Raw genomic sequence first — 27,024 nt, 5'->3', positions numbered from 1 at the left:
TACTACTCATTATGTATATTATTATTACTACTACTACTACTCATTATGTATATTATTATTATTACTACTACTACTCATATGTATATTATTATTATTACTACTACTACTCATTATGTATATTATTACTACTACTACTACTACTCATTATGTATATTAGTATTACTACTACTACTACTACTCATTATGTATATTATTACTACTACTACTACTACTCATTATGTATATTATTACTACTACTACTACTACTCATTATGTATATTATTATTACTACTACTACTACTACTCATTATGTATATTATTACTACTACTACTACTACTCATTATGTATATTATTACTACTACTACTACTACTCATTATGTATATTATTACTACTACTACTACTCATTATGTATATTATTATTACTACTACTACTACTCATTATGTATATTATTATTACTACTACTACTACTCATTATGTATATTATTATTATTACTACTACTACTCATATGTATATTATTATTACTACTACTACTACTCATTATGTATATTATTACTACTACTACTACTCATTATGCATATTATTACTACAACTACTCATAATGCATATTATTATTACTAATACTACTACTCATTATGGGATATTATTAGACTACTACTACTCATTATGTATATTATTATTACTACTACTACTACTCATTATGCATATTATTACTACAACTACTCATAATGCATATTATTATTACTACTACTACTAATTATGCATATTATTATTACTACTACTCATTATGTATATTATTACTACTACTCATTATGCATATTATTATTACTACTACTACTCATTATGCATATTATTATTACTACTACTACTCATTATGCATATTATTATTACTACTACTCATTATGTATATTATTACTACTACTACTACTCATTATGCATATTATTATTACTACTACTACTACTCATTATGTATATTATTACTACTACTACTACTCATTATGTATATTATTATTACTACTACTACTACTCATTATGTATATTATTATTATTACTACTACTACTCATATGTATATTATTATTATTACTACTACTACTCATTATGTATATTATTACTACTACTACTACTACTCATTATGTATATTAGTATTACTACTACTACTACTACTCATTATGTATATTATTACTACTACTACTACTACTCATTATGTATATTATTACTACTACTACTACTACTCATTATGTATATTATTATTACTACTACTACTACTACTCATTATGTATATTATTACTACTACTACTACTACTCATTATGTATATTATTACTACTACTACTACTACATTATGTATATTATTACTACTACTACTACTCATTATGTATATTATTATTACTACTACTACTACTCATTATGTATATTATTATTACTACTACTACTACTCATTATGTATATTATTATTACTACTACTACTACTCATATGTATATTATTATTACTACTACTACTACTCATTATGTATATTATTACTACTACTACTACTCATTATGCATATTATTACTACTACTACTACTACTCATTATGTATATTATTACTACTACTACTACTCATTATGCATATTATTACTACTACTACTACTACTCATAATGCATATTATTATTACTACTACTACTACTCATTATGTATATTATTATTACTACTACTACTCATATGTATATTATTACTACTACTACTCATAATGCATATTATTATTACTACTACTACTACTCATTATGTATATTATTACTACTACTACTACTCATTATGCATATTATTACTACAACTACTCATAATGCATATTATTATTACTACTACTACTACTCATTATGTATATTATTACTACTACTACTACTCATTATGCATATTATTACTACAACTACTCATAATGCATATTATTATTACTACTACTACTACTCATTATGCATATTATTATTATTACTACTACTCATTATGCATATTATTATTACTACTACTCATTATGCATATTATTATTACTACTACTCAGTATGTATATTGTTATTACTACTACTCATTATGCATATTATTATTACTACTACTCATTATGTATATTATTATTACTACTACTACTACTCATTATGCATATTATTACTACAACTACTCATAATGCATATTATTATTACTACTACTACTACTCATTATGTATATTATTACTACTACTACTACTCATTATGTATATTATTATTACTACTACTACTACTCATTATGTATATTATTATTATTACTACTACTACTCATATGTATATTATTATTACTACTACTACTACTCATTATGTATATTATTACTACTACTACTACTCATTATGTATATTATTATTACTACTACTACTACTCATTATGTATATTATTATTACTACTACTACTACTCATTATGTATATTATTATTACTACTACTCATAATGCATATTATTATTACTACTACTACTACTCATTATGTATATTATTACTACTACTACTACTCATTATGCATATTATTACTACAACTACTCATAATGCATATTATTATTACTACTACTACTACTCATTATGTATATTATTACTACTACTACTACTCATTATGCATATTATTATTACTACTACTACTCATATGTATATTATTACTACTACTACTACTCATTATGCATATTATTATTATTACTACTACTCATTATGTATATTATTATTACTATTACTACTCATTATGCATATTATTACTACTACTACTACTCATTATGCATATTATTATTACTACTACTACTCATTATGTATATTATTACTACTACTACTACTCATTATGCATATTATTATTACTACTACTCATATGTATATTATTACTACTACTACTACTCATTATGTATATTATTATTACTACTACTACTACTCATTATGTATATTATTATTACTACTACTCATTATGTATATTATTATTACTACTACTCATATGTATATTATTATTACTACTACTACTCATTATGCATATTATTATTACTACTACTCATTATGCATATTATTATTACTACTACTCATAATGTATATTATTATTACTACTACTCAGTATGTATATTATTATTACTACTACTCATTATGCATATTATTATTACTACTACTCATAATGCATATTATTATTACTACTACTCATTATGTATATTATTATTACTACTACTCATTATGCATATTATTATTACTATTACTACTCAGTATGTATATTATTATTACTACTACTCATTATGCATATTATTATTACTACTACTCATTATGTATATTATTATTACTACTACTACTACTCATTATGCATATTATTACTACAACTACTCATAATGCATATTATTATTACTACTACTACTACTCATTATGTATATTATTACTACTACTACTACTCATTATGTATATTATTACTACTACTACTACTCATTATGTATATTATTATTACTACTACTACTACTCATTATGTATATTATTATTATTACTACTACTACTCATATGTATATTATTATTACTACTACTCATTATGTATATTATTATTACTACTACTACTACTCATTATGTATATTATTATTATTACTACTACTACTCATATGTATATTATTATTACTACTACTCATTATGTATATTATTACTACTACTACTACTACTCATTATGTATATTATTACTACTACTACTACTACTCATTATGTATATTATTACTACTACTACTACTCATTATGTATATTATTACTACTACTACTACTCATTATGTATATTATTATTACTACTACTACTCATTATGTATATTATTATTACTACTTACTACTCATTATGTATATTATTATTACTACTACTCATTATGCATATTATTATTACTACTACTACTACTCATTATGTATATTATTACTACTACTACTACTCATTATGCATATTATTACTACTACTACTCATTATGCATATTATTATTACTACTACTACTACTCATTATGTATATTATTACTACTACTACTACTCATTATGCATATTATTACTACTACTACTACTCATATGTATATTATTACTACTACTACTACTACTCATTATGCATATTATTATTACTACTACTACTCATTATGCATATTATTATTATTACTACTACTCATTATGTATATTATTATTACTACTACTACTCATTATGCATATTATTACTACTACTACTACTCATTATGCATATTATTATTACTACTACTACTCATTATGTATATTATTACTACTACTACTACTCATTATGCATATTATTATTACTACTACTCATATGTATATTATTACTACTACTACTACTCATTATGTATATTATTATTATTATTACTACTACTCATTATGTATATTATTATTACTACTACTACTACTCATTATGCACATTATTATTACTACTACTCATTATGCATATTATTATTACTACTACTCATAATGCATATTATTATTACTACTACTCAGTATGTATATTATTATTACTACTACTCATTATGCATATTATTATTACTACTACTCATTATGTATATTATTATTACTACTACTACTACTCATTATGCATATTATTACTACTACTACTCATAATGTATATTATTATTACTACTACTACTAATTATGCATATTATTATTACTACTACTCATTATGTATATTATTACTACTACTAATTATGCATATTATTATTATTACTACTACTACTCATAATGCATATTATTATTACTACTACTACTACTCATTATGTATATTATTACTACTACTACTACTCATTATGCATATTATTACTACAACTACTCATAATGCATATTATTATTACTACTACTACTACTCATTATGTATATTATTACTACTACTACTACTCATTATGTATATTATTATTACTACTACTACTACTCATTATGCATATTATTACTACAACTACTCATAATGCATATTATTATTACTACTACTACTAATTATGCATATTATTATTACTACTACTACTCATTATGCATATTATTATTACTACTACTACTCATTATGTATATTATTATTACTACTACTCATAATGCATATTATTACTACTACTAATTATGCATATTATTATTACTACTACTACTCATTATGTATATTATTATTACTACTACTCATAATGCATATTATTACTACTACTCATTATGTATATTATTATTACTACTACTCATTATGCATATTATTATTATTACTACTACTCATTATGCATATTATTATTAATACTCATTATGTATATTATTATTACTATTACTACTAATTATGCATATTATTATTACTACTACTACTCATAATGCATATTATTATTACTACTACTCATTATGTATATTATTATTACTACTACTCATTATGTATATTATTATTATTACTACTACTCATTATGCATATTATTATTACTACTACTCATTATGCATATTATTATTACTACTACTACTGCTCATAATGCATATTATTACTACTACTCATTATGTATATTATTATTACTACTACTCATTATGCATATTATTATTATTATTACTACTCATTATGCATATTATTATTACTACTACTACTACTCATAATGCATATTATTACTACTACTCATTATGCATATTATTACTACTACTACTCATAATGCATATTATTATCACTACTACTCATTATGCATATTATTATTACTACTACTCATTATGCATATTATTATTACTACTACTCATTATGCATATTATTATTATTACTACTACTCATAATGCATATTATTACTACTACTACTACTACTCATAATGCATATTATTACTACTACTACTCATAATGCATATTATTATTACTACTACTCATAATGCATATTATTATTACTACTACTACTCATTATGTATATTATTACTACTACTACTCATTATGTATATTATTACTACTACTACTCATAATGCATATTATTATTACTACTACTCATTATGCATATTATTATTACTACTACTACTACTCATTATGCATATTATTATTAATACTCATTATGTATATTATTATTACTACTACTACTCATTATGCATATTATTATTACTACTACTCATTGTGCATATTATTACTACTACTACTCATTATGTATATTATTACTACTACTACTCATTATGTATATTATTATTACTACTACATATTATCCATCTGTAATAATGTAAACACACTCTCCCTCTATGATAATGTATTTATAATGGAAACACACTCACCCTCTACGATAATGTATTTATAATGTAAACACACCCTCCCCTATGATAATGTATTTATAATGTAAACACATTGACCCTCTATGATAATGTATTTCTAATGTAAACACACTCAACCTCTATGATAATGTATTTATAATGTAACACTCAACCTCTATGATAATGTATTTATAATGTAAACACACTCTCCCTCTATGATAATGTATTTATAATGTAAACACATTGACCCTCTATGATAATGTATTTCTAATGTAAACACACTCTCCCTCTATGATAATGTATTTATAATGTAAACACACTCAACCTCTATGATAATGTATTTATAATGTAACACTCAACCTCTATGATAATGTATTTATAATGTAAACACACTCTCCCTCTATGATAATGTATTTATAATGTAAACATACTGACCCTCTATGATAATGTATTGATAATGTAAACACACCCTCCCCCTATGATAATGTATTTATAATGTAAACACACTCTCCCTCTATGATAATGTACTGATAATGTAAACACACTCACCCTCTATGATAATGTATTTATCATGTAAACACACCCACCCTCTATGATAATGTTTGATCATGTAAACACACTCTCCCGCTATGATAATGTATGTATAATGTAAACACACTGACCCTCTATGGTAATGTATGTATAATGTAAACACACTCTCCCTCTATGATAATGTGTTGATCATGTAAACACACTCTCCCTCTATGATAATGTATTTATAATGTAAACACACTCAACCTCTATGATAATGTATTTATAATGTAACACTCAACCTCTATGATAATGTATTTATAATGTAACACTCACCCTCTATGATAATGTATCGATAATGTAAACACACTCTCCCTCTATGATAATGTATTTATAATGTAAACACACTCTCCCTATATGATAATGTATCGATAATGTAAACACACCCACCCTCTATGATAAAGTATTTATAATGTAAACACACTCTCCCTATATGATAATGTATCGATAATGTAAACACACCCACCCTCTATGATAATGTATTTATCATGTAAACACACTCTCCCGCTATGATAATGTATGTATAATGTAAACACACTGACCCTCTATGGTAATGTATGTATAATGTAAACACACTCTCCCTCTATGATAATGTGTTGATCATGTAAACACACTCTCCCTCTATGATAATGTATTTATAATGTAAACACACTCAACCTCTATGATAATGTATTTATAATGTAACACTCAACCTCTATGATAATGTATTTATAATGTAACACTCACCCTCTATGATAATGTATCGATAATGTAAACACACTCTCCCTCTATGATAATGTATTTATAATGTAAACACACTCTCCCTATATGATAATGTATCGATAATGTAAACACACCCACCCTCTATGATAATGTATTTATAATGTAAACACGCTCACCCTCTATGATAATGTATCGATAATGTAAACACACTCACCCTCTATGATGCCCCATTTGGTTTTCCTGCCCAGGACCTTGTTCCCGTTTACCTGGTGCTCCTTGTCTGTCCCCACCACCGCAAACGGAATGTTTTCCTGCACACAGAATACCGGGAGAGGGTGAAGGTAAGAGGGGAGTACCAGGAGAGGACCAGACAGGGGAAAGGTAAGAGGGGAGTACCAGGAGAGGACCAGGAGAGGGGAAAGGTAAGAGGGGAGTACCAGGAGAGGACCAGGAGAGGGGAAAGGTAAGAGGGGAGTACCAGGAGAGGACCAGACAGGGGAAAGGTAAGAGAGGAGTACCAGGAGATGACCAGGAGAGGGGAAAGGTAAGAGGGGAGTACCAGGAGAGGACCAGACAGGGGAAAGGTAAGAGAGGAGTACCAGGAGAGGACCAGACAGGGGAAAGGTAAGAGAGGAGTACCAGGAGAGGACCAGGAGAGGGGAAAGGTAAGAGGGGAGGACCAGGAGAGGACCAGGAGAGGGTGAAGGTAAGAGGAGTACCAGGAGAGGGTGAAGGTAAGAGAGAAGTACCAGGAGAGGACCAGGAGAGGACCAGACAGGGGAAAGGTAAGAGAGGAGTACCAGGAGAGGACCAGGAGAGGGGAAAGGTAAGAGAGGAGTACCGGGAGAGGGTGAAGGTAAGAGGAGTACCAGGAGAGGGTGAAGGTAAGAGAGAAGTACCAGGAGAGGACCAGGAGAGGACCAGACAGGGGAAAGGTAAGAGAGGAGTACCAGGAGAGGACCAGACAGGGGAAAGGTAAGAGAGGAGTACCAGGAGAGGACCAGGAGAGGGGAAAGGTAAGAGGGGAGTACCAGGAGAGGACCAGGAGAGGGGAAAGGTAAGAGGGGAGTACCAGGAGAGGACCAGACAGGGGAAAGGCAGAAGGGGAGTACCAGGAGAGGAATACCAGGAGAGGAATACCAGGAGAGGACCAGACAGGGGAAAGGTAAGAGAGGAGTACCAGGAGAGGAGTACCAGGAGAGGGGAAAGGTAAGAGGGGAGTACCAGGAGAGGAGGACCAGGAGAGGACAAGACAGGGGAAAGGTAAGAGGGGAGTACCAGGAGAGGAGTACCAGGAGAGGAGTACCAGGAGAGGAGGACCAGGAGAGGAGTACCAGGAGAGGACCAGACAGGGGAAAGGTAAGATAGGAGGACCAGGAGAGGAGTATCAGGAGAGGAGGACCAGGAGAGGAGTATCAGGAGAGGAGGACCAGGAGAGGAGTACCAGGAGAGGAGGACCAGGAGAGGAGTATCAGGAGAGGAGGACCAGGAGAGGAGGACCAGGAGAGGAGGACCAGGAGAGGAGGACCAGGAGAGGAGTATCAGGAGAGGACCAGAAGAGGAGGACCAGGAGAGGAGGACCAGGAGAGGAGGACCAGGAGAGGAGGACCAGGAGAAGAGGACCAGGAGAGAGGACCAGGAGAGGAGGACCAGGAGAGGAGGACCAGGAGAGGAGTATCAGGAGAGGAGTATCAGGAGAGGACCAGAAGAGGAGGACCAGGAGAGGAGGACCAGGAGAGGAGGACCAGGAGAGGAGTATCAGGAGAGGACCAGAAGAGGAGGACCAGGAGGGACCAGGAGAGGACCAGGAGAGGAGGACCAGGAGAGGAGGACCAGGAGAGGAGTATCAGGAGAGGAGTATCAGGAGAGGAGGACCAGGAGAGGACCAGGAGAGGAGTTGACACCAAACGCTGGTCCCAGATCTATACTGTAATGTGCTTTGGCCAGTGAGTTCCTTTGACTATCGCTGCCAAACTGCTTACAAGTGTGACTTGTAAAATGTGTGTGTGTGTGTGTGTGTGTGTGTGTGTGTGTGTGTGTGTGTGTGTGTGTGTGTGTGTGTGTGTGTGTGTGTGTGCGTGTGTGTGCGCGCACGCACGGTGTGTGTGTGGATACGTGCGCACATGGTTGAATGTTTGTGTGTTTGCGTGTGAATTCCTGCACGAATGCTTGTATGTGCGTCTGTGTGTGTGTCTGTGTCTGTGTGTGTGTGTGTGTGTGTGTGTGTGTGTGTGTCTGTGTCTGTGTGTGTGTCTGTGTCTGTGTCTGTGTGTGTGTGTGTGTGTGTCTGTGTGTGTGTCTGTGTGTGTGTCTGTGTGTGTGTGTGTGTGTGTGTGTGTGTGTGTGTGTGTGTGTGTGTGTGTGTGTGTGTGTGTGTGTGTGTGTGTGTGTGTGTGTGTGTGTGTGTGTGTGTGTGTGTGTGTGTCTGTGTGTGTGTGTGTGTGTGTGTGTGTGTGTGTGTGTGTGTGTGTGTGTGTGTCTCACCCTGATCTTGTCGTTGAGTATCCTGTCCTCTGGATCTTCGTCGTACTCCGTCTGAGGGTAGACTCGGATCCCATTGGCCTTCAGGTCCTGTCTTATCTACACAGGGGTCAGATGGCAGGGGTTACAGGGTCATTCAGAGGTCATGAGGTCAACATGATGACACAGATGTGTACATGCTACTATTGTGTACGAGTGTCCCTGTTCCTGGAGAACCACCCTCCTGTAAGGTTTTAACTCCAACCCTGTTCCTAGAGAGACACCTTCCTGTAGGTTTTAACTCTAACCCTGTTCCTGGAGAGACACCCTCCTGTAGGTTTTAACTCCAACCCTGTTCCTGGAGAGCTACCCTCCTGTAGGTTAGAACTCCAACCCTGTTCCTGGAGAGCTACCCTCCTGCAGGTTTACACTCCAACCCTGTTCCTGAAGAGATACCCTCCTGTAGGTTTTAACTCCAACCCTGTTCCTGAAGAGCTACCCTCCTGTAGGTTTTAACTCCAACCCTGTTCCTGAAGAGATACCCTCCTGTAGGTTTTAACTCCAACCCTGTTCCTGTAGAGCTACCCTCCTGTAGGTTTACACAGGGCTCTCTTACCCTGTTCCTGGAGAGCTACCCTCCTGTAGGTTTTAAATCCAACCCTGTTCCTGGGGAGCTACCCTCCTGTAGGTTTACACTCCAACCCTGTTCCTCGGGAGCTACCCGTCTGTTGGTTTTAACTCCAACCCTGTTCCTGGAGAGCTACAGTCCTGTAGGTTTACACTCCAACCCTGTTCCTGGAGAGCTACAGTCCTGTAGGTTTACACTCCAACCCTGTTCCTGGAGAGCTACCCTCCTGTAGGTTTTATCTCCAACCCTGTTCCTGGAGCTATTGCCCACTCAATGTGAAACAGAATAAGGAGGGTAGGTAGATCTCCAGTACAGGAACAGGGTTGTAGAGCCCTGGTATAAACCTACAAGAGGGTAGATAGATCTCCAGAACAGGGTTGTAGAGCCCTGGTATAAACCTACAGGAGGGTAGATAGATCTCCAAAACAGGAACAGGGTTGTAGAGCCCTGGTATAAACCTACAGGAGGGTAAGTAGATCTCCAGAACAGGGTTGTAGAGCCCTGGTGTAAACCTACAGGAGGGTAGATAGATCTCCAGAACAGGAACAGGGTTGTAGAGCCCTGGTATAAACCTACAGGAGGGTAGATAGATCTCCAGAACAGGAACAGGGTTGTAGAGCCCTGGTATAAACCTACAGGAGGGTAAGTAGATCTCCAGAACAGGGTTGTAGAGCCCTGGTATAAACCTACAGGAGGGTAGATAGATCTCCAGAACAGGAACAGGGTTGTAGAGCCCTGGTATAAACCTACAGGAGGGTAGATAGATCTCCAGAACAGGAACAGGGTTGTAGAGCCCTGGTATAAACCTACAGGAGGGTAGATAGATCTCCCAGAAACAGGGTTGTAGAGCCCTGGTATAAACCTACAGGAGGGTAGGTAGATCTCCAGAACAGGAACCCTGGGTTGTAGAGCCCTGGTATAAACCTACAGGAGGGTAGGTAGATCTCCAGAACAGAACAGGGTTGTAGAGCCCTGGTATAAACCTACAGGAGGGTAGGTAGATCTCCAGAACAGGGTTGTAGAGCCCTGGTATAAACCTACAGGAGGGTAGATAGATCTCCAGAACAGGGTTGTAGAACCCTGGTATAAACCTACAAGAGGGTAGGTAGATCTCCAGTACAGGAACAGGGTTGTAGAGCCCTGGTATAAACCTACAAGAGGGTAGATAGATCTCCAGAACAGGGTTGTAGAGCCCTGGTATAAACCTACAGGAGGGTAGATAGATCTCCAAAACAGGAACAGGGTTGTAGAGCCCTGGTATAAACCTACAGGAGGGTAGATAGATCTCCAGAACAGGGTTGTAGAGCCCTGGTGTAAACCTACAGGAGGGTAGATAGATCTCCAGAACAGGAACAGGGTTGTAGAGCCCTGGTATAAACCTACAGGAGGGTAGATAGATCTCCAGAACAGGAACAGGGTTGTAGAGCCCTGGTATAAACCTACAGGAGGGTAAGTAGATCTCCAGAACAGGGTTGTAGAGCCCTGGTATAAACCTACAGGAGGGTAGATAGATCTCCAGAACAGGAACAGGGTTGTAGAGCCCTGGTATAAACCTACAGGAGGGTAGGTAGATCTGCAGAACAGGGTTGTAGAGCCCTGGTATAAACCTACAGGAGGGTAGATAGATCTCCAAAACAGGAACAGGGTTGTAGAGCCCTGGTATAAACCTACAGGAGGGTAAGTAGATCTCCAGAACAGGGTTGTAGAGCCCTGGTGTAAACCTACAGGAGGGTAGATAGATCTCCAGAACAGGAACAGGGTTGTAGAGCCCTGGTATAAACCTACAGGAGGGTAGATAGATCTCCAGAACAGGAACAGGGTTGTAGAGCCCTGGTATAAACCTACAGGAGGGTAAGTAGATCTCCAGAACAGGGTTGTAGAGCCCTGGTATAAACCTACAGGAGGGTAGATAGATCTCCAGAACAGGAACAGGGTTGTAGAGCCCTGGTATAAACCTACAGGAGGGTAGGTAGATCTCCAGAACAGGAACAGGGTTGTAGAGCCCTGGTATAAACCTACAGGAGGGTAGATAGATCTCCAGAACAGGAACAGGGTTGTAGAGCCCTGGTATAAACCTACAGGAGGGTAGATAGATCTCCAGAACAGGGTTGTAGAGCCCTGGTATAAACCTACAGGAGGGTAGGTAGATCTCCAGAACAGGAACAGGGTTGTAGAGCCCTGGTATAAACCTACAGGAGGGTAGGTAGATCTCCAGAACAGGGTTGTAGAGCCCTGGTATAAACCTACAGGAGGGTAGGTAGATCTCCAGAACAGGGTTGTAGAGCCCTGGTATAAACCTACAGGAGGGTAGGTAGATCTCCAGAACAGGGTTGTAGAGCCCTGGTATAAACCTACAGGAGGGTAGATAGATCTCCAGAACAGGGTTGTAGAGCCCTGGTGTAAACCTACAGGAGGGTAGATAGATCTCCAGAACAGGGTTGTAGAGCCCTGGTATAAACCTACAGGAGGGTAGGTAGATCTCCAGAACAGGGTTGTAGAGCCCTGGTATAAACCTACAGGAGGGTAGGTAGATCTCCAGAACAGGGTTGTAGAGCCCTGGTATAAACCTACAGGAGGGTAGATAGATCTCCAGAACAGGGTTGTAGAGCCCTGGTATAAACCTACAGGAGGGTAGGTAGATCTCCAGAACAGGGTTGTAGAGCCCTGGTATAAACCTACAGGAGGGTAGATAGATCTCCAGAACAGGGTTGTAGAGCCCTGGTATAAACCTACAGGAGGGTAGGTAGATCTCCAGAACAGGGTTGTAGAGCCCTGGTATAAACCTACAGGAGGGTAGATAGATCTCCAGAACAGGGTTGTAGAGCCCTGGTATAAACCTACAGGAGGGTAGATAGATCTCCAGAACAGGGTTGTAGAGCCCTGGTATAAACCTACAGGAGGGTAGGTAGATCTCCAGAACAGGGTTGTAGAGCCCTGGTATAAACCTACAGGAGGGTAGATAGATCTCCAGAACAGGGTTGTAGAGCCCTGGTATAAACCTACAGGAGGGTAGGTAGATCTCCAGAACAGGGTTGTAAGAGCCCTGGTATAAACCTACAGGAGGGTAGGTAGATCTCCAGAACAGGGTTGTAGAGCCCTGGTGTAAACCTACAGGAGGGTAGGTAGATCTCCAGAACAGGGTTGTAGAGCCCTGTTATAAACCTACAGGAGGGTAGGTAGATCTCCAGAACAGGGTTGTAGAGCCCTGGTATAAACCTACAGGAGGGTAGGTAGATCTCCAGAACAGGGTTGTAGAGCCCTGGTATAAACCTACAGGAGGGTAGGTAGATCTCCAGAACAGGGTTATAGAGCCCTGGTATAAACCTACAGGAGGGTAGGTAGATCTCCAGAACAGGGTTGTAGAGCCCTGGTATAAATAATATATAATAATATATGCCATTTAGCAGACGCTTTTATCCAAAGCGACTTACAGTCATGTGTGCATACATTCCCACGTATAAACCTACAGGAGGGTAGGTAGATCTCCAGAACAGGGTTGTAGAGCCCTGGTATAAACCTACAGGAGGGTAGATAGATCTCCAGAACAGGGTTGTAGAGCCCTGGTATAAGGAGGGTAGGTAGATCCCAGAACAGGAGTAGGCCCTGGTAGGTAGATCTCCAGAACAGGGTTGTAGAGCCCTGGTATAAACCTACAGGAGGGTAGGTAGATCTCCAGAACAGGGTTGTAGAGCCCTGGTGTAAACCTACTATAGTGTATGAGTGATAGATATGTTATAACCTAATGAATCTTCCATGGTCCTAGTCTCTAGACTCTCTCCCCCAGACTATCATCCCTACTCTCCTTTAAGAGACGGATTAGTTTACATCCAGACTTGGACGCTTGCCATGACCATCTCCCTCCCCCTCTTCCCCTCCCCCTCTCTCTCTCTCTCACCCTCTTTCCCATCTCTCTCTGTATCTCTCTCCTCCCTCTCTGTCTCTCCTCCCTCTCTGTCTCTCCTCCCTCTCTTTCTCTCTCTCTCTCGTTATCTTTCTCTTTCCCTGCTCTACTTTCTTTTTCTACCTAACTATGAAAGTATAAGTTAGCTGCTGCTATCACTAGCTCTCTCTATCTTCTCTATATCTGTGTCCTCTCTCCTTCTCTCTCTCTCTGTCTCTCCTCCCTCTATGTCTCTCTGTCTCTCCTCTCTCTCTCCTTCTCTCTCTGTCTCTCCTCTCTCCCTCCTTCTCTCTCTGTCTCTCCTCCCTCTATGTCTCTCTGTCTCTCCTCTCTCTCTCCTTCTCTCTCTGTCTCTCCTCTCTCCCTCCTTCTCTCTCTGTCTCTCCTCCCTCTATGTCTCTCTGTCTCTCCTCTCTCTCTCCTTCTCTCTCTGTCTCTCCTCTCTCCCTCCTTCTCTCTCTGTCTCTCCTCCCTCTATGTCTCTCTGTCTCTCCTCCCTCTATGTCTCTCTGTCTCTCCTTTCTCTCCTTCTCTCTCTGTCTCTCCTCCCTCTATGTCTCTCTGTCTCTCCTCTCTCCCTCCTTCTCTCTCTGTCTCTCCTTCTCTCTCTGTCTCTCCTCCCTCTATGTCTCTCTGTCTCTCCTCTCTCTCTCCTTCTCTCTCTGTCTCTCCTCCCTCTATGTCTCTCTGTCTCTCCTCTCTCCTTCCTTCTCTCTATGTCTCTCCTCTCTCTCTCCTTCTCTCTCTGTCTCTCCTCCCTCTATGTCTCTCTGTCTCTCCTCTCTCCCTCCTTCTCTCTCTGTCTCTCCTCTCTCTCCTTCTCTCTCTGTCTCTCCTCCCTCTATGTCTCTCTGTCTCTCCTCTCTCTCCTTCTCTCTCTGTCTCTCCTCTCTCCCTCCTTCTCTCTCTGTCTCTCCTCTCTCTCTCCTTCTCTCTCTGTCTCTCCTCCCTCTATGTCTCTCTGTCTCTCCTCTCTCCTTCCTTCTCTCTATGTCTCTCCTCTCTCTCTCCTTCTCTCTCTGTCTCTCCTCCCTCTATGTCTCTCTGTCTCTCCTCTCTCTTCTCTCTCTGTCTCTCCTCCCTCTCTCCTTCTCTGTCTCTCCTCTCTCCCTCCTTCTCTCTCTGTCTCTCCTCTCTCTATGTCTCTCTGTCTCTCCTCTCTCTCTCCTTCTCTCTGTCTCTCCTCCCTCTCTCTGTCTCTCTGGCTCTCTCTCTCTCTCTCCTTCTCTCTCTGTCTCTCCTCTCTCCCTCCTTCTCTCTCTGTCTCTCCTCCCTCTATGTCTCTCTGTCTCTCATCTCTCTCTCCTTCTCTCTCTGTCTCTCCTCCCTCCATGTTTCTCTGTCTCTGTCTGCACCTCTCCCAGCTCATGGCCCTTGAGCAATTTTAAATCTCCACTCAATCTTCTGAAGCTCATCTGTAAACACTTCCCTATCTTCATCTCCACACTCTCTCTCTCTCTCTCTCTCTCTCTCTCTCTTCTCTCTCTCTCTCTCTCTCTCTCTCTCTCTCTCTCTCTCTCTCTCTCTCTCTCTCTCTCTCTCTCTCTCGCTCTCTCTCAATCTTTTGAAGCATCTGTAAACATCACTAAATCTCCTCTACACACTTAGAATCTCTTTCTCCTCTCTCGATTCTCTCCCTACTTCTTCTCTCTCATCTATAAACATATGTCCATCTCCTCCATACTCTCCGTGTGGTTGTCATTCCATTCCAGTGTAGATAGAACCTCCAACATTCCTCTCTAAAGTCAGTTGATGTATATCTGTTTTAACTTGGTATTAAGGCAGGAGGTGGTTGTCCTCAGGTCGAGTCTGTCAGACAGTAGGTACAGTACGTTCCTCTCACCCTCAGGTCGAGTCTGTCAGACAGTAGGTACAGTACGTTCCTCTCACCCTCAGGTCGAGTCTGTCAGACAGTAGGTACAGTACGTTCCTCTCACCCTCAGGTTGAGTCTGTCAGACAGTAGGTATAGTACGTTCCTCTCACCCTCAGGTCGAGTCTGTCAGACAGTAGGTACAGACAGTAGGTACAGTACGTTCCTCTCACCCTCAGGTCGAGTCTGTCAGACAGTAGGTACAGTACGTTCCTCTCACCCTCTGTTTAAACTCTTGTCTCTCCTCCATGGTGAGTGTGTCTGCCTTAGCGATGATCGGTACGATGCTGACTATCTTCCCCAGCCTCTTCATGAACTCCACGTCTATGGGACGTAACCTACAGGGAACAGAAACAACACAACCTAATGTTAGTCCCAGCCCTGTACCCTCAGTCCCAGCCCTGTACCCTCAGTCCCAGCCCTTTACCCTCAGTCCCAGCCCTGTACCCTCAGTCCCAGCCCTGTACCCTCAGCCCCAGCCCTGTACCCTCAGTCCCAGCCCTGTACCCTCAGTCCCAGCCCTGTACCCTCAGTCCCAGCCCTGTACCCTCAGTCCCAGCTCTGTACCCTCAGTCCCAGCCCTGTACCCTCAGTCCCAGCCCTGTACCCTCAGTCCCAGCCCTGTACCCTCAGTCCCAGCCCTGTACCCTCAGTCCCAGCCCTGTACCCTCAGTCCCAGCCCTCCCTCAGTCCCAGCCCTGTACCCTCAGTCCCAGCCCTGTACCCTCAGCCCCAGCCCTGTACCCTCAGTCCCAGCCCTGAGCCAGCCCTGTACCCTCAGCCCCAGCCCTGTACTCTCAGTCCCAGCCCTGTACCCTCAGTCCCAGCCCTGTACCCTCAGTCCCAGCCCTGTACCCTCAGTCCCAGCCCTGTACCCTCAGCCCCAGCCCTGTACCCTCAGTCCCAGCCCTGTACCCTCAGTCCCAGCCCTGTACCCTCAGCCCCAGCCCTGTACCCTCAGTCCCAGCCCTGTACCCTCAGTCCCAGCCCTGTACCCTCAGTCCCAGCCCTGTACCCTCAGTCCCAGCCCTGTACCCTCAGTCCCAGCCCTGTACCCTCAGCCCGAGCCCTGTACCCTCAGCCCCAGCCCTGTACCCTTAGTCCCAGCCCTGTACCCTCAGTCCCAGCCCTTTACCCTCAGCCCCAGCCCTGTACCCTCAGTCCCAGCTCTGTACCCTCAGCCCCAGCCCTGTACCCTCAGTCCCAGCCCTGTACCCTCAGTCCCAGCCCTGTACCCTCAGTCCCAGCCCTGTACCCTCAGTCCCAGCCCTGTACCCTCAGTCCCAGCCCTGTACCCTCAGTCCCAGCCCTGTACCCTCAGTCCCAGCCCTGTACCCCTCAGTCCCAGCCCTTTACCCTCAGTCCCAGCCCTGTACCCTCAGTCCCAGCCCTTTACCCTCAGTTCCAGCCCTGTACCTCAGTCCCAGCCCTGTACCCTCAGTCCCAGCCCTGTACCCTCAGTCCCAGCCCTGTACCCTCAGTCCCAGCCCTGTACCCTCAGTCCCAGCCCTGTACCCTCAGTCCCAGCCCTGTACCCTCAGTCCCAGCCCTGTACCCTCAGTCCCAGCCCTGTACCCTCAGTCCCAGCCCTGTACCCTCAGTCCCAGCCCTGTACCCTCAGTCCCAGCCCTGTACCCTCAGTCCCAGCCCTGTACCCTCAGTCCCAGCCCTGTACCCTCAGTCCCAGCTCTGTACCATCAGTCCCAGCCCTGTACCCTCAGTCCCAGCTCTGTACCCTCAGTCCCAGCCCTGTATCCTCAGTCCCAGCTCTGTACCCTCAGTCCCAGCCCTGTACCCTCAGTCCCAGCTCTGTAACCTCAGTCCCAGCCCTGTACCCTCAGTCCCAGCCCTGTACCCTCAGTCCCAGCCCTGTACCCTCAGTCCCAGCCCTGTACCCTCAGTCCCAGCCCTGTACCCTCAGTCCCAGCCCTGTACCCTCAGCCCCAGCCCTGTACCCTCAGTCCCAGCCCTGTACCCTCAGTCCCAGCCCTGTACCCTCAGTCCCAGCTCTGTACCCTCAGTCCCAGCCCTGTACCCTCAGTCCCAGCCCTGTACCCTCAGTCCCAGCCCTTTACCCTCAGTCTCAGCCCTGTACCCCTCAGTCCCAGCCCTGTACCCTCAGTCCCAGCCCTGTACCCTCAGTCCCAGCCCTGTACCCTCAGTCCCAGCCCTGTACCATCAGCCCCAGCCCTGTACCCTCAGTCCCAGCCCTGTACCCTCAGTCCCAGCCCTGTACCCTCAGTCCCAGCCCTGTACCCTCAGTCCCAGCCCTGTACCCTCAGCCCCAGCCCTGTACCCTCAGTCCCAGCCCTGTACCCTCAGTCCCAGCCCTGTACCCTCAGTCCCAGCCCTGTACCCTCAGCCCCAGCCCTGTATCCTCAGTCCCAGCCCTGTACCCTCAGTCCCAGCCCTGTACCCTCAGTCCCAGCCCTGTACCCTCAGCCCCAGCCCTGTACCCTCAGCCCCAGCCCTGTACCCTCAGTCCCAGCCCTGTACCCTCAGTCCCAGCCCAGTCCAGTCCCAACCCTGTACCCTCAGTCCCAGTCCTGTACCCTCAGTCCCAGCCCTGTCCAGTCCCAGCCCTGTACCCTCAGTCCCAGCCCTGTACCCTCAGTCCCAGCCCAGTCTAGTCCCAGCCCTGTACCCTCAGTCCCAGTCCTGTACCCTCAGTCCCAGCCCTGTACCCTCAGTCCCAACACACCCAGCCTTGCCCATCCCCAGCACCCTACACCCAGCCTCAGCCCCAGCACCCTAGATACAGCCTTGCCCAGCCCCAGTCCCAGCCTCAGCACCCCAGATCCAGCCTTGCCCAGCACCCTAGATCCAGCATTGCCCAGCCCTAGCACCCTAGACCCAGCCTTGCCCAGCACCCTAGTCCCAGCCTTGCCCAGCACCCTAGATCCAGCCTTGCCCAGCACCCTAGTCCCAGCCTTGCCCATCACCCTAGATCCAGCCTTGCCCAGCACCCTAGACCCAGCCTTGCCCAGCACCCTAGATCCAGCCTTGCCCAGCGCCCTAGACCCAGCCTTGCCCAGCACCCTAGACCCAGCCTCAGCCCCAGCACCCTAGACCTAGCCTTGCCCAGCACCCTAGACCCAGCCTTGCCCAGCACCCAAGATCCAGCCTTGCCCAGCGCCCTAGACCCAGCCTTGCCCAGCACCCTAGACCCAGCCTTGCCCAGCATCCTAGACCCAGCCTTGTCCAGCCCCAGCACCCTAGACCCAGACTTGCCCAGCCCCAGTACCCTAGACCCAGCCTTGCTCTGCCCCAGTGCCCCAGACCCAGCCTCAGCCCCAGCAAACTAGATCCAGCCTTGCCCAGCACCATAGACCCATCCTTGTCCAGCCCCAGCACCCTAGACCCAGACTTGCCCAGCCCCAGCACCCTAGACCCAGCCCTGTCCAGCCCCAGCACCCTAGCCCCAGCTCTGCTGTTTATAGAGTAGTAGGATGTAGCACTACAATGAGGTCACTGAGGTTAGAGGTAAGGGGTCAGCTCAGGTCAGTCAGTACCTCATGTCACCACTCTGGGGTCAACGTGTCAAAGGTCAGGGGCAGGGGTCGTTAACTGGACTGGGGTAGGGAGAACTAACTGGACTGGGGTAAGGAGAACTAACTGGACTGGGGGTAGGGAGAACTAACTGGACTGGGGTAAGGAGAACTAACTGGACTGGGGGTAGGGAGAACTAACTGGACTGGGGTAAGGAGAACTAACTGGACTGGGGTAGGGAGAACTAACTGTACTAGGGTAAGGAGAACTAACTGGACTGGGGTAAGGAGAACTAACTGGACTGGGGTAGGGAGAACTAACTGGACTGGGGTAGGGAGAACTAACTGGACTGGGGTAGGGAGAACTAACTGGACTGGGGTAAGGAGAACTAATTGGACTGGGGTAGGGAGAACTAACTGGACTGGGGTAGGGAGAACTAACTGGACTGGGGTAGGGAGAACTAACTGTACTAGGGTAAGGAGAACTAACTGGACTGGGGTAGGGAGAACTAACTGGACTGGGGTAGGGAGAACTAACTGTACTGGGGTAGGGAGAACTAACTGTACTAGGGTAGGGAGAACTAACTGGACTGGGGTAGGGAGAACTAACTGGACTGGGGTAGGGAGAACTAACTGTAACTAACTGGACTGGGGTAGGGAGAACTAACTGGACTGGGGTAAGGAGAACTAACTGTACTAGGGTAAGGAGAACTAACTGGACTGGTGTAGGGTAGTTAAGGTATAGTATAAGGTATAGTAACAGTTAGCAGAAATCTGATCAGACAGGCTATTCATAAGGTATAGTATAGAGATCCGCTGGAGAAGTCATAGGAAGTGATGTCAGAGGAAGTGACGTGAGGGTTCTCACCAGTGTCCGGTGGCAGGCAGGAAGTAGACACAGCAGTGGACGCGTGTGTCAGGGATCCTCGGCTTCCTGTTGACGTACAGCTCTTCTTTCAGGTACCTCTCATACTGCTCATTAACATAACTCACTATAGGCTCCCAACTAGAGGAGAGAGGAGGGGAGGGTGGAAGGGATGGGGAGGAGAGGGGAGAGAGAAGGAGGGAGGCAGAGTGGAGGGATGGGAGAGCGGAGGGGAGAGAGAAGGAGGGAGGGAGGGTGGAGAGGAGGGATGGGAGAGGGGAGGGGAGAGGAGGGAGGGAGGAAGGGTGGAGAGGGAGAGAGATGGGGAGGGAGGGAGGAAGGGTGGAGAGGGAGAGAGATGGGGAGGGAGGGAGGAAGGGTGGAGAGGGAGAGAGATGGGGAGGGAGGGAGGGTGGAGAGGGAGAGAGATGGGGAGGGAGGGAGGGAGGAAGGGTGGAGAGGGAGAGAGATGGGGAGGGAGGGAGGAAGGGTGGAGAGGGAGAGAGATGGGGAGGGAGGGAGGAAGGGTGGAGAGGGAGAGAGATGGGGAGGGAGGGAGGGTGGAGAGGGAGAGAGATGGGGAGGGAGGGAGGAAGGGTGGAGAGGGAGAGAGATGGGGAGGGAGGGAGGGAGGGTGGAGAGGGAGAGAGATGGGGAGGGAGGGAGGAAGGGTGGAGAGGGAGAGAGATGGGGAGGGAGGGAGGGTGGAGAGGGAGAGAGATGGGGAGGGAGGGAGGAAGGGGGAGGGAGAGAGATGGGGAGGGAGGGAGGAAGGGTGGAGAGGGAGAGAGATGGGGAGGGAGGGGGAGGGAGGGAGGGGGGAGGGAGAGAGATGGGGAGGGAGGGTGGAGAGGAGAGAGATGGGGAGGGAGGGAGGGGGAGGGAGAGAGATGGGGAGGGAGGGTGGAGAGGGAGAGAGATGGGGAGGGAGGGAGGGAGGGGGAGGGAGAGAGATGGGGAGGGAGGGTGGAGAGGGAGAGAGATGGGGAGGGAGGGAGGGGGGGAGGGAGAGAGATGGGGAGGAAGGGAGGAAGGGGGGAGGGAGGGTGGAAGGGAGAGAGATGAGAGAGGGGAGAGGATGAGTGGTGAACACAACACATTCAGACTGTTAGTTAAAATATCATTTTGGTTGGAAAAGGTAAATGAATTGAACTAGAAATCAATAAAATGATGAGCTATATAATTATCCCCTATAATAGTCCCACTGAAACAGTCATAAATAACTGCTGTTAACATAGTATGAAGCATAACAACAGGTGAGTAACTGAATGAGCCTGAAAACAGATGGGCCAGTAATGCTGAAATCTTTCCCCTCCCTCCATCACTCTCCCTCCATCTCTCTCCCTCCATCTCTCTCCCTCCCTCCATCTCTCTCCCTCCCTCCATCTCTCTCCCTCCCTCCATCTCTCTCCCTCCATCTCTCTCCCTCCATCTCTCCCTCCCTCCATCTCTCTCCCTCCCTCCATCTCTCTCCCTCCCTCCATCTCTCTCCCTCCCTCCATCTCTCTCCTCTCTCCTCCATCCTCTCTCTCCCTCCATCTCTCTCCCTCCCTCCATCTCTCTCCCTCCCTCCATCTCTCTCTCTCTCCCTCCATCTCTCTCCCTCCATCTCTCTCCCTCCCTCCATCTCTCTCTCTCTCCCTCCATCTCTGTCCCTCCATCTCTCTCTGCCTCCATCTCTCTCCCTCCCTCCATCTCTCTCTCTCCCTCATCTCTCTCCCTCCCTCATCATCTCCCTCTCCTCCATCTCTCTCTCTGCCTCCATCTCTCTCCCTCCCTCCATCTCTCTCCCTCTGCCTCCATCTCTCTCCTCTCCTCATCTCTCTCCCCTCCCTCCATCTCTCTCTCTCTGCCTCCATCTCTCTCCCTCCCTCCATCTCTCTCTCCATCTCCCTCCATCTCTCTCTCTCTGCCTCCATCTCTCTCCCTCCCTCCATCTCTCTCTCTCTGCCTCCATCTCTCTCCCTCCTCATCTCTCTCCCTCCTCCATCTCTCTCTGCCTCCATCTCTCTCCCTCCCCTCTCTCTCTCTCTCTGCCTCCATCTCTCTCTCTGCCTCCCTCTCCTCCATCATCTCTCTCTCTGCCTCCATCTCTCTCTCTCTGCCTCCATCTCTCTCTCTCTGCCTCCATCTCTCTCCCTCCATCCATCTCTCTCTCTCTGCCTCCATCTCTCTCCCTCCATCCATCTCTCTCTCTCCCTCATCTCTCTCCATCCCTCCATCTCTCTCTCTGCCTCCATCTCTCTCCCTCCCTCCATCTCTCTCTCTCCCTCCATCTCTCTCTCTGCCTCCATCTCTCTCTCTCTCCCTCCATCTCTCTCTCTGCCTCCATCTCTCTCCCTCCATCCATCTCTCTCTCTCTGCCTCCATCTCTCTCCCTCCATCCATCTCTCTCTCTCCCTCATCTCTCTCCGTCCCTCCATCTCTCTCTCTGCCTCCATCTCTCTCCCTCCCTCCATCTCTCTCTCTCCCTCCATCTCTCTCTCTCTTCTCTGCCTCCATCTCTCTCTCTCTCCCTCATCTCTCTCCCTCCCTCCATCTCTCTCTCTCTGCCTCCATCTCTCTCTCTCTCCCTCATCTCTCTCTCTGCCTCCATCTCTCTCTCTCTGCCTCCATCTCTCTCCCTCCCTCCATCTCTCTCTCTCTCTGCCTCCATCTCTCTCCCTCCCTCATCTCTCTCCCTCCCTCCATCTCTCTCTCTCTGCCTCCATCTCTCTCCCTCCATCCATCTCTCTCTCTCCCTCCATCTCTCTCTCTCTGCCTCCATCTCTCTCTCTCCCTCATCTCTCTCCCTCCCTCCATCTCTCTCTCTCTCCCTCATCTCTCTCCCTCCCTCCATCTCTCTCTCTCTGCCTCCATCTCTCTCCCTCCCTCCATCTCTCTCTCTCCCTCCATCTTTCTCCCCCTTCATCTCTCTCTCCCTCCATTTCTCTCCCTCCCTTCATCGCTCTCTCCTCCTTTTACCTCCCTCCCTCCCTCCCTCCCTCCCTCCCTCCCTCCCTCTCCCTCCCTCCCTCCCTCCCTCCCTCCCTCCCTCCCTCCCTCCCTCCCTCCCTCCCTCCCTCCCTCCCTCCCTCCCTCCCTCCCCCTCCCTCCATCTCTCTTTCTCTCCCTTCATCTCTCTCTCTCTCTCTCTCTCCCTCCATCTCTCTCCCTCCCTCCATCTCTCTCTCTCCCTCCATCACTCACCAGTTTTCGTTGTTTATCTGGTCTCCAAATCCTGGCGTGTCAATCACTGTGAGCTTCATCTTCACTCCCTTCTCCTCTATCACTGCACACAGAGAGGAGAGATGACACAAAGTACACACACACACACACACACACACACACACACACACACACACACACACACACACACACACACACACACACACACACACACACACACACACACACACACACACACACACACACACACACACACACACACACACACACACACACACACACACACACACAGTACACACACACAGTACACACACACAGAGTAGAGTCATTAGAGTTGACAGAGACAAACAGTAGAGAGGTCGGCTACCAAAACCCTTCTAGGAATATTCCATATTCCATCTCTGAGATCTTTTGTGACTAAATCAGTTGTTAAAAGGTGTGTGTTGGTGTCCAAGACAGAATGGAAATGACATAGCATTTGAGAGTGTGCTTACTAGGAATTCCTTTCTTAGTACATACTGTGTGCGTGTACTGTGCGTGTACTGTGTGTGTACTGTGTGTGTGTACTGTGTGTGTGTGTGTGTGTGTGTGTGTGTGTGTGTGTGTGTGTGTGTGTGTGTGTGTGTGTGTGTGTGTGTGTGTGTGTGTGTGTGTGTGTGTGTGTGTGTGTGTGTGTGTGTGTGTGTGTGTGTGTGTGTGTGTGTGTGTGTGTTAAACCCTAAACCCTAAAGACTATAAAGACTATAATTTGAGGCCCGTGATGTTGTGTCAGCTTTCAGGAATCTCCTCTGGACGGAACTGGCCTTCTGGTGCATTATCATTGAGATTACCTGAAACCTGTTACAACTAACTGTCTACAACTTGTCTCTATAAACCACTGTCTATATGGCCTGCCAATAGCATCACCCGTCTGGCTGTCTGTCTATCTCTCTCTCTGACTCCCCCCTCCTCTCTCTCTCTGACTCCCCCTTCTCTCTCTCTTTCTCTCTAACCCTCCCCCACTCTCTCTCTTTCTCTCTGACCCCCCTCTCTCTCTTTCTCTCTGACTCCCCCTTCTCTCTCTCTTTCTCTCTGACTCCCCCCCTCTCTCTCTCTTTCTTTCTGACTCCCCCTCTCTCTCTTTCTCTCTGACCCCCCTCTCTCTCTCTCTGACTCCCCCTTCTCTCTCTCTTTCTCTCTGACCCCCCTCTCTCTTTCTCTCTGACTCCCCCTCTCTCTCTTTCTCTCTGACTCCCCCTTCTCTCTCTTTCTCACTGACCCCGCCCCCTCTCTTTCTCTCTGACTCCCCCTCTCTCTCTTTTCTCTCTGACTCCCCCTTCTCTCTCTCTTTCTCTCTGACTCCCCCCTCTCTTTTCTCTCTGACTCCCCTTCTCTCTCTCCCCTCTGACTGTGTTTTCCTGTCTGTTTTACTGTATCTCTCTGTGTGCTTTATAGTAGCCAGGGGACAGAGGATGTGGGGCTCTTTCTCTTCCCCAAGACTCTGACATGTACAGGAAGAAGGCAGAAGCTGTCCCCTAACCACTGACACAGGGTCAGAGGTTAGTACAGAGGGAGGACATCTGACACAGGGTCAGAGGCTAGTACAGAGGGAGGACATCTGATCCTGGATCTGTAGCCTGGGGGTGACATCTAGCTCTAAATATATACAGTATCCAGAGGAACAAGTGCTGTGCAACCCCCTCTGTCTTCCCCCTGAGGTCAGTCAGCGGTCCCCCTCTGTCTTCCCCCCTCTGTCTTCCCCCTGAGGTCAGTCAGCGGTCCCCCTCTGTCTTCCCCCTGAGGTCAGTCAGCTGTCCCCCTCTGTCTTCCCCCTGAGGTCAGTCAGCTGTCCCCCTCTGTCTTCCCCCTGAGGTCAGTCAGCGTTCCCCCTCTGTCTTCCCCCTGAGGTCAGTCAGAGCTGTCCCCCTCTGTCTTCCCCCTGAGGTCAGTCAGCGGTCCCCCTCTGTCTTCCCCCTGAGGTCAGTCAGCGGTCCCCCTCTGTCTTCCCCTGAGGTCAGTCAGCTGTCCCCCTCTGTCTTCCCCTGAGGTCAGTCAGCTGTCCCCCTCTGTCTTCCCCCTGAGGTCAGTCAGCGGTCCCCCTCTGTCTTCCCCCCTCTGTCTTCCCCCTGAGGTCAGTCAGCGGTCCCCCTCTGTCTTCCCCCTGAGGTCAGTCAGCTGTCCCCCTCTGTCTTCCCCCTGAGGTCAGTCAGCTGTCCCCCTCTGTCTTCCCCCTCTGTCAGTCAGCTGTCCCCCTCTGCCTTCCCCTGAGGTCAGTCAGCTTTCCCCCTCTGTCTTCCCCCCGGGAGTTTGTCAGTCAGCGGTCCCCCTCTGTCTTCCCCCTGAGTTCAGTCAGTCAGCGGTCCCCTCTGTCTTCCCCCTGAGGGAGGTCAGTCAGCTGTCCCCTCTGTCTTCCCCGGAGGTTCAGTCAGTCTGTCCCCCTCTGTCTTCCCCTGGGACTGAGTCAGGAGGTCAGGTCAGTCCCCCCCTCTGTCTTCCCCTTCAGAGGTCCCCCTCTGTCTTCCCCCTGAGGTCAGTCAGCTGTCCCCCTCTGTCTTCCCCTGGGACGTGAGTTCAGGAGGTAGAGGTCAGTCAGCAGTCCCCCTCTGTCTTCCCCTGGGACAGTCAGTCTCTGTCTTCCCCCTGAGTTCAGGAGTCCCCCTCTGTCTTCCCCTGAGGTCAGTCAGCAGTCCCCCTCTGTCTTCCCCCTGAGGTCAGTCAGGGTCTTCCCCCTGAGGTCAGTCAGCTGTCCCCCTCTGTCTTCCCCCTCTGTCTTCCCCGGGACGTTTGTTCAGAGGTCTTCCCCCCGGGATGTGAGTTCAGTCAGTCAGGTCCCCCTCTGTCTTCCCCTGGGACGTGAGTTCAGGAGGTAGAGGTCAGTCAGCAGTCCCCCTCTGTCTTCCCCCTGAGGTCAGTCAGCAGTCCCCTCTGTCTTCCCCTGAGGTCAGTCAGCTGTCCCCCTCTGTCTTCCCCTGGGACGTGAGTTCAGGAGGTAGAGGTCAGTCAGCAGTCCCCCCCCTCTGTCTTCCCCTGGGACGTGAGTTCAGTCAGATCCCCCTCTGTCTTCCCCCTGAGGTCATTCAGCAGTCCCCCTCTGTCTTCCCCTGAGGTCAGTCAGCAGTCCCCCTCTGTCTTCCCCTGGGACGTGAGTTCAGGAGGTAGAGGTCAGTCAGCAGTCCCCCTCTGTCTTCCCCCTGAGGTCAGTCAGATCTCTGTCTTCCCCTGAGC

General features: G+C 46.0%; 1 protein-coding gene across 1 annotated transcript in view; it reads right to left on the bottom strand.

The window, feature by feature from the left end:
* Positions 1–27,024, bottom strand: part of LOC124019468 (neuronal-specific septin-3-like) — a 127,183-nt gene that overhangs the window by 8,828 nt on the left and 91,331 nt on the right. The window contains exons 5-9 of the mRNA XM_046334814.1: positions 23,842–23,923; positions 20,656–20,793; positions 16,520–16,637; positions 9,924–10,019; positions 7,654–7,750 (exon numbers count right to left, since the gene is read on the bottom strand). Coding sequence (XP_046190770.1) covers positions 7,654–7,750; positions 9,924–10,019; positions 16,520–16,637; positions 20,656–20,793; positions 23,842–23,923 — 531 coding nt within the window. The remainder of the gene's footprint in view (positions 1–7,653; positions 7,751–9,923; positions 10,020–16,519; positions 16,638–20,655; positions 20,794–23,841; positions 23,924–27,024) is intronic.

The sequence above is a fragment of the Oncorhynchus gorbuscha genome, unplaced genomic scaffold (assembly GCF_021184085.1).
Source record: "Oncorhynchus gorbuscha isolate QuinsamMale2020 ecotype Even-year unplaced genomic scaffold, OgorEven_v1.0 Un_scaffold_606, whole genome shotgun sequence".
NCBI lineage: Eukaryota > Metazoa > Chordata > Actinopteri > Salmoniformes > Salmonidae > Oncorhynchus > Oncorhynchus gorbuscha.
Note: the sequence above shows the minus strand (reverse complement) of the source record. Positions and strands in the feature narration are given on the sequence as shown.